The sequence below is a fragment of the Phytophthora sojae genome (assembly GCF_000149755.1).
Source record: "Phytophthora sojae unplaced genomic scaffold PHYSOscaffold_12, whole genome shotgun sequence".
NCBI classification, from domain to species: Eukaryota; Oomycota; class Peronosporomycetes; order Peronosporales; family Peronosporaceae; genus Phytophthora; species Phytophthora sojae.
Window position 1 is genome coordinate 1,114,182 of NW_009258126.1, and position 8,434 is coordinate 1,122,615.

At 49.1% G+C, this 8,434-nt stretch overlaps 4 protein-coding genes across 4 annotated transcripts; 1 reads left to right on the plus strand and 3 right to left on the minus strand.

The window, feature by feature from the left end:
* Positions 1–3,413: 3,413 nt before the first annotated feature.
* On the minus strand, positions 3,414–3,782 carry PHYSODRAFT_528642 (hypothetical protein; the record flags this gene model as incomplete). Its single annotated transcript, XM_009538785.1, has 1 exon — positions 3,414–3,782. A coding segment is annotated over one exon (369 nt), but the record flags the coding sequence as incomplete, so codon positions are not given.
* A 95-nt stretch (positions 3,783–3,877) lies between these two features.
* Positions 3,878–4,417, minus strand: PHYSODRAFT_340595 (hypothetical protein; the record flags this gene model as incomplete). Its single annotated transcript, XM_009538786.1, has 3 exons — positions 3,878–3,943; positions 3,995–4,252; positions 4,334–4,417. 3 exons carry the CDS (start codon positions 4,415–4,417, stop codon positions 3,878–3,880), a joined length of 408 nt encoding a protein of 135 aa, XP_009537081.1.
* A 39-nt stretch (positions 4,418–4,456) lies between these two features.
* On the minus strand, positions 4,457–4,774 carry PHYSODRAFT_340596 (hypothetical protein; the record flags this gene model as incomplete). Its single annotated transcript, XM_009538787.1, has 1 exon — positions 4,457–4,774. One exon carries the CDS (start codon positions 4,772–4,774, stop codon positions 4,457–4,459), a length of 318 nt encoding a protein of 105 aa, XP_009537082.1.
* Positions 4,775–5,062: 288 nt separating this feature from the next.
* On the plus strand, positions 5,063–5,891 carry PHYSODRAFT_528766 (hypothetical protein; the record flags this gene model as incomplete). The annotated part of the gene is made up of 3 exons (XM_009538788.1): positions 5,063–5,326; positions 5,399–5,526; positions 5,594–5,891. The coding sequence occupies 3 exons, from the start codon at positions 5,063–5,065 to the stop codon at positions 5,889–5,891; spliced, it is 690 nt and encodes a 229-aa protein (XP_009537083.1).
* Between the last annotated feature and the right edge of the window lie 2,543 nt (positions 5,892–8,434).

An 8,434-nucleotide genomic window follows, 5' to 3' on the forward strand; every position in this document is an offset into this window, starting at 1 on the left:
AATCGAGACGACGAAAAATTATCAGATTTTCTCAGATTGTCATCAGATTTTCGTTTCGTTCTGAATTGCTTAAGCGCTCTATTCAATGATACACTGAGTCTATATATGCAAATCCGAATACATTATCCCCGGTTATCAATTGATATCGAGGCCAAAAACGAGGTGCACAACTGTACTACAGATTTGGACAGAAAGATATGATGCGGGAGGTTTTTCTATTGTATGCGAACCGATGCGGAAACAAAACAATGCCACTTCTATTTTAAGCTAATCACAAATCACTACTTAAATATTTAGTACGCACAATACTTTGTACTCGTGCAGTCGTAAAATGTAGCAACCACCCGTATGGTGACCTTACTGCCGGGGTTCCAAGGCTGCAGGCGCGCCTTCTGGCGCCCCCCTGCCCTATCTAGACTAGGGATGGGGACGTTAATTCACGTAAATTCCCGTCGGCAAAATCGAGACCAGATTTTTAGCGTACATTTGACGTACATTAACGTCAACTGAAAACTATCATACTGCCTTCTTGAATACGAGGTTTCGGCTTTGAAATCAGTTTGGAGAGGGAACTAACATCGTACTTAGGGTGAAATCCTGTAGAAAACGTTTGGCGGGAACTTACGTAAAGAAAAACGCAAACGGGAAAGTTTTGCTAGTACCCGTTCACGATAAAAAGTTACGTTAACTGCGTTTACGTCCCCATCCCTAATCTAGACTGCCTACAAGCCCGCCTTAAGCCAAGCTTGCTTTATGCTGCTCTCACTAACAGCATCGCTTGCTCTGTAGAGCGCGTCGTTGCCGCATGCGCAGAGCGCTCTACCTAGCCCATCGAAACTGCACTTAGACCTCCTCTTATTGCTGCACGCGTCCCCTAAAGGCGGCCTGGTGGTTTTCACTCGTACATGGCTGTGAGGAACTGTATTCCATGGCGTCTAGCAGCATCAACCGCACTGACCCCCGCGTTGAGATCGTCTAGCATCTTGAGTTTCAGAGCGCTTGGGTATGCATTTCGGCGGTTACGAATGACCACCTCAACCTCATCACAGTCCAACACGTCCTCCTTCTCCTCTGATTCGCATCGCAGCGGACTGCCATCGCCCACAATTCAAATCCGCAACCGAGCGCTCGCTCCATCGTCCATGTCCTCCTGCAGGAGGACTACGTCTAATTTTGAGTGGAGCCCCTGAGTTGAGGATTGCTACGCTATGATTGGCCGATATGTTTGTGTGTGGCGGCTAAATAAAAAACCTCAATGTCATTGATTTGTGTCCGTCATATCTTTGTGACCAAATTTGTACTATTACTACGGCGCATCACTACCAAATTCCTCAATGAGCTGTACCCCCAATTTTTCCTCGAAAAGCTGTAACCCCCGTATGTGTTCGCTATATTATAGCGAACACGTGCGGGGGGGAGGGGGTATATTATAAACTGATGGGCAACTTTTGAAGGATCATCCTCGATGAGCTGTACCCCCGAGTTCTATTTTATCCAATCAGATTGTATGAAGTCCGACTCTTTCCCATTTTTAGACCAATGACAACCGGTTGGGCACGAAGAGCTGGCCTCCTTTGGCGATGTACCACGGGGGTACAGCTCATCGAGGAATTCACTAGTCGGCAGGGCGGTCTCCATCGTTCTCATTACATGGGTATTTGTTCCCATAAATATATGTGTACGTCATAGTAGGACATTACCGGGACTTAACACGCGTCGCCTCGGCGGAGGAACCTAAAACGGCACTTTTCCGCACAATCCGAAAATTTGGTTGTTTGAACGGCAGCTTCCGAGCTTGAATTTGGTACCAATCGATAGCTATAGGTCTTGTGTGTGTAACAACAGTGGTCGCAGCTTCCCAACACGTAGTAGTTACGATGAAATCGCTTCGTGAAAACTCATATTTCAGCACCAAATCGTGGTAAGTTCCCGCAATCTATTTTTGTATTGCAAGTCAATTATCGCGATAGATTAGTTCATATATGTTGGTGAAGGGTCGCCTCGCAACTATTCGAAGCTGTCAGCAATAGCTCAACTTGTTAATAGGGCTTGTATGAAGTCGAAACCTTGCTCGCGTATTGCAAGCAAGTAGCAGGCTCTATGATGTTGAAACTTGCCTATTGCCTATTTATTATACACATCTATACGTGTGCCATGTGGGTCCGGTTGTCGTTCCGCCTCGGGCGGTTGCGGTGTTGGAGTGGACGCGGATGTCTCAGGCCTAGATGGCGTATCGGCAGGTTCCTCCGGCAGCCTAGCGTTCGTGTCTTGAGCTGGCGTGCAGCGCGCCGTAAGGTTCGCTGCCGCGTTTGATAGCATTGGCGGTGTCGGAGGTTGCGCGCATCCCTCTCGAGGGCAACAAGCTCTTCTCTTTGTTTGTTCCGTTGTCAGTTGGGCATCTTAGGTAGCACTGAAGAGAAGACTGGTGCTTGAAGCAGTCATATCAGATATGCCACCGGTGGCAGGCCATGATGACTAAAGTAGAAATGATAGTTCTAGACTTTACGTCTTCTAGGTGCGTCTTCTAGGTGCGTCTTCTAGGTGCGATCAATCTCCCGTGTTCGTCCCACGTTTAGCTATCTATTTTAAACCATAAAATTCCGAGCACTGAGAACAATGGGGCGTGGGTCGAGAAAATACCCCCCCCCCCTCCCCGCACACACAAAAAAATAAAACTACCCATCCATTTACACCCTGGCGCTCAGCCTTGCTAGTGTTGAGTTTTTTACAAAGACTCAATAATACAACATATGTTGTTATCGACTTGTAGAGATCTAGGTGAGCCTTGTCCGCAATGCATGACGTTTTAACCGCGCGCCGCAGGAAAGAGCCAATGAGCTTCCAAAATCCGGTAAACCTTGTACTCGTCCGATATTCCCAAGAACCTGCACTTTATCCCCCCTGCAGATAATTTATTCTCTTCTCTTCGCTCTTTAGGTACATGTGCAAAGCATATACTTCCCCAAATGTGAAGGTCACTTATGTCTGGTGGTTTACCGTGCACTATTTCGTATGTGGACTTATTACCCAGACGACTCATAGGCGTTCTGTTTTCCACATAGGTCATGTACATCAGTGCTTCTGGTCACCAACGATCAACCATCTCAGCATCTTTTAGTTCACAGCGCACTTTGCTCATCTTAGTTTGGTTATTGCGTTCTGCCGCTCCATTTTCCTCTGGGTAGTATGCGTTTGACTTTTGAAATTTGATCCCCTTGCTCTTGCAAAAGCTTTTAAAAGCTTGGTTTGCAAACTCGGTTCCTCCATCTGACCTTATGCGTCGGGTTTTAAACTTGCCTTCTCTCTCTAGCTCGAGAAGCAACGTCTTAACTTTGTCATTGACTTCCCCTTTGTTTTGCAACACATAGGTCCAGCGCCGGGATGTTTGGTCGTCAATGATGCTCAAGAAGTATCTAATGATTCCCACAGTTCCATAGACTCCCATTGCCCATTAATATTAACTTGTGCTTCCAAAGTATGAACTTGTATAATCCGCTGTTACTTACCACAATCGGATAACCTGCCCTTTTTAGCCAAAACACACTTAAGATATTTGACTTCGCGTGTGGTACTAGTGCTATATCACTAAACGGTACTGACTTAGCTCCTGTTGGACTCATCAAAGACAACTTAACAGTACCAACAAATGTATTTCTCAGTTTAGAGCCCTGGTCAAATGTAAAAACGTAGTCTGAGTTAGGCTGCTTGGTCGCGAAGACCGACTCGCTTGCAGTCAATCCATATCCGCATCCTGTATCCAAAATCCATAAGTTGCCCGTTAGCTCAGTGATAGGCACTAATATAAGGGATACCGTTGGCTTACCGTATCTTCGAATGCTTTCGCCTTTTCTTCCTATTCCTCAGCGGCGGCTGTGACCTAGACGCTGTTGGCAGGCACGACAGTCTTACCGTCGAACTCGTCAATGTCGTCCTCACTGCCGCTCTACGCAGAGCTGGACACCACCGGAGAGTTAAGCCTTCCCGTCGGCGTGACCGCAGTGTCGCCCGCCATCGGCTCATCCTCATCTTCATCCTTGGGCTGATCCTTTCCTGCCCTTGCCTTCGGCAGATCCTCATTCGCCTTCGGCTTGTTGATGTTGAGGCGTTGAAGGACCGCAACATCCACCGGGATCTCCTTCCTCTTGGGAGCCGGCTGCACCTTTTGCACACGTGCATGGTCCGTCTCCCTCACTTTAAGTGGGCGAGGCTCGGTGAAGATGTATTTTCGACCGACGCCCTTGGTCATGCCCTCCTTTCTCATAGGACAGTCCTTCTTGAAGTGGGGCTAAAATCCGTTCTTGTCGTTGTGCACGCCTTTGCAGTAGAAGCAGACGTTGGCTTGCTCAACATCCGTCGGCATCATCATCGTTTTGCACTTGTCGGACTTCTTCATCGGTCCCTTCTTTGCGCCAGCCATTCCTCTGGCAGCGTCGATGACCAAAATCTCAATCGGGTGCTAAGTCATCTTGCCCATCGCCTGAATCTCGGCCTTACTCTTGTTGCCGAAGATAGACTTCAACTTGGTCTCAATTTTCTCCAGGGTGAATTCCTCCTGCGAGAATGTGACGCTAGGTCCCCAAAGATGGCCCGGTAGCATCGCAGGCACCGTCCCAATCATCAGCTGACTTGGCAGCAAGGGCACACGCAGCGTTTCTTGCCCTTGGCGGTTCAGCCGGTTTCTCACGTTGCGCAACTTCTGAAAGAGTTCGGCCACGGATTTGAAGTCCTCAGTAATGGTTCTCTCAAATTTCATGATCAACTCCACTATGCCCATAGCGTCGCTCTTCCCAAAGTCGACCTCAAGTTGCGCCCAAAACGCCGCAATCGTTTGTGCGGAGAGTGGCGTACAGTCAACGACAGAAAAATCCGGCAACGCAAAACCCGGCATTCCATAGACATGTCCATACAAAACAAGCGATGATTTTGTCCAATCAAATTTATTTTATTCATAAAAATAAGCCAATCACCGCGATTTAATTTTTGAATGGCTCTGGTAAATCCCCGTGTGCCATTGCCTAATTTGGAGCTGGTCGACTGAGCCGCTCATACTGTTTTTCGAGCCATGGAGGACACGCCGCCGCCCAAGAAGAAGCAGAAGAGCTACACCGTCCGCGAGAAGCGCGAAGCGGTCCGCCTCGTCGAAGATGTAGGGGTGGAGGAGGCAGCCCGCGATCTCCAACTTGCTCGGGGCACTGTCCATGGCTGGTGGAAGCAAGCTGAAAAGCTTTTTAGCTCTAAGTCCCTGAAGGGCCAGGGCCGCAGGGAAGTATTTCCCGACATTCCTGCGGTCGTCACCTTCATGAAGGACGTGCGGCGCGAAGAGAAGGTAAGTTTGGTTTTTTTTAGAATCTCATAATTTGTAGCGTTTAACCGTTAAACTTTATGCTATAATGTACAGGCCCTCACTACACGTGGCATTATGTCTTTCATGTGGGCAATCGAGACCGAGTGGGTCGAGGACTACCTGCAAAGGAAGCGGAGCGGCATCCTGGCGCTTGAGCGCATGGTCGAGAGACTCGCAATTCGGTAAATAATTTTGTTTTTGCTAAAACTCCATCAGTTTCCTAACATTTACCTTTATTTGCGTGTTTAGGCATGATTTTACCTCCCAGAAGCCACAAACGGCAAAGAAAAGCACCGAGGAGCTAGAGCAAACGCGCGCCGAGTTCGCGCTGGACTTCTGGAAGACGCACGCCGCGTACGGGCCGGAGGGCATATACAACGTGGATGAGACTGCCATCAATTTTGACATGCCTCCGGCACGGATGTGGGCGGGTAGAGGTCGGCGGGACGCTGCGAGGATTGCGAACACGTCCAAGCACACCGGCAGCATGACGGCTGTGCTCACGATTCAAGCTGATGGTAAGTTTACCTTTTTGTTGTTCTCATAATTTTTATTTTTTAAGGCTAATATGTATTTGTTATACTATTTTTAGGGGAAAAGCTGCCGATTCTGTTTGTTCTGCGCGGCAAGCTGGGCGGTCGAATCGACACAAGCGAGTTCGAAGAGTATCCGGAAGAACACTTCCACACCGTTCAAGAGAACGCTTGGATGGACGCTGTTACGTGGCGTTTTTACGTAGAAAGTTGTTAAATATGAAGTTGATGGACCCGCTGTCCTCCTTCTTGACACCTTTGAGTGTCATGTGTCGGAAGAGGGGCAGCGGGTCGTTGCCGAAGTTGCTAATGCTACTGTGGTCCCTCTACCCGCAAACAGCACGGCTGCTTGTCAGCCGCTGGATGTCGGTGTAAGTGGGCCACTAAAGGCAAAGTTGCGCTCGAACTGGTCTGGCATCACGGGTGGCAGTGCTAAGGAAAAGCGGCTCCGTGCCGTTCGCGCTACGATTGCTGCTTGGGATGCAATCCCCGAAAGCACTGTAGTTAGGAGCTTTAAGGCAGCTATTCCTCAGTATCCTGAGATTAGCATTTGAATAAAATGCAGGTTTTTTGCAGAACATTCGAATTTGTGCTTTATTTTTGAACAGTTACGCAACCTTTTAGCCAATCATGTTTTTCTTTTTATCTGTGCCGTATTTTGTGTTACACTCCTTAACTGTGGAGGATGGCAGTCAGTCACGCCGGATTTTTCCGTCGTTGTCTGTACTCAGTTGATTCATGTATGTATGAGGCAGGGTCCAGTTGAACATGTCCCTGATGTGAGAATCCACTTCGTCCAGCAGAGCCACCTCATACTCATGTTGATTGCGAGCATCATCCGTAGCATCTGGTCCCGGATCTGCGATATGGGCAGGACGCAAGAGTAAATCCAGGAACCCGTGACGGGGCGCAGCCCTTCCGGCTTGAATCTCAGGGACCTTTCGGCTGTTGGTCTTGCTCATGAGATGTTCGACAACGGCGTCTTTCCATCGCTGGAAGTCGTTTGGGTTTCCATTGATCTTTAGACCCGCGAAGGGAACATGGGTGTCCTTGACCATCTTCGAACACTCAGTACTTGAAATGTTAAAACTCAGTTTTGGTTGGTCAAACTTTAGCTTTATTTATCTCTTAATACCCTCTAATAGACTAGTGCTCAGTCGTTGGCAAAAGGAGAAGTGACCTCTCTCCGAATACCGTCAAACATCATCGCACGAGCGGTCGCCAACAGGGCGCCCCCTGATTGGCTAGTTGTGTATTCCTATGATTGGCTCTCCCTTAACCAATGGGAGAGCGCCTTGATGCCAGCAGGTACACTTTACCCTCAAGCCGTTACAGAGCCTTTACGGTCTCTCCGGGACCTCATTCTAGCAGGTGATGCGGGCTTTGCCGTCAACTTCGGTGTGGGAGGGGCATGTGCGTTAACGGTTAAATCTTGGTTGCCTGTGCGAGTTTGAATCGTTGACACTGCCGCCGTGATTTCAATGGTTGGAGCGGTATGAGTGACCTTTTGCATTAATTTAATCTAGCAACACACCATAGTACCACCTTTTATACCAACATTCGAAAAGGTACGCAGTGTGACCCTTAAAAATAGTTCACCACACGATGCATGTCGGATGCGGCATGCCAGACAACACGTAACTCTAGAGCGCTCTTTTAGAAGAAAACATATTATTGAATATTGAGGAGCCTTTAGGAGGATTAATGTGTGGTTTCTAAAACTTCGATTGAGAGTATAGGTTGTTGGTGAGCTATAGACGAGGCTGAATAAATGTGACGAGACTGAGCGAGGTTTTACCTCACCTGTCTACTGACCCGCCTGATTCCGCCATTCTGATTGGACGAGACTGAACCCGGACCCGGCTTTACACCGTGCGACAACACCTAAGCTGGAATTCGTCTGTGTTCCGCGGAGCGAAGTGCGCTCAAGCCTAGGATGGGCCCTTCAGGCCTGGAAGACTTCGTTCAGACAAGAAACCCTGAACACACTCGATCCGTCCAGGCCGCCCCCGTCCTTAAGCGGGTTGACACATTGATGCCGTCGAAAGCACCTGCACGAACGTATCGTGTACGGTGTCCCGCCTCGCCTAGGCCCTGAACGCACATCGAATTCGTGTACCCGGAGCTCAGCCACCCCAGTGAAGTCAAGTGCAGAGTGTCCAGACCGCTGGCCACCCGGACGAAGTCCCGCCAAGTGCCCCACCACCAAGTGAAGAGTCGACCTACCCTTGGCCGCAAGGCCCTGTGACACGAAGCGGTCACCAGAAAATTGGCGACGATGTGCCGTCACCTCTGTGACTTGGAGTTTGCATCGGATGTTGATTGGTGGATGACTTGGATACGGCGCGGCTGTACCCGTGTGACATGGATGGCGACTGTGGGAGAGAAGTGATTTCTCGGGATGAATCCAGCGCCTGACCGTAGATGGGCCCAACTGGTCGGAAGTGTGAATCCTGGGAGTGCACGCCGAGGATTTCAGAGAACACTCAGTCCAGCCGCGGACTTTCCCTTACGATGAGTGCCTAAAGTCTGGCGGAAAGTGTCTCTGGAGAATATA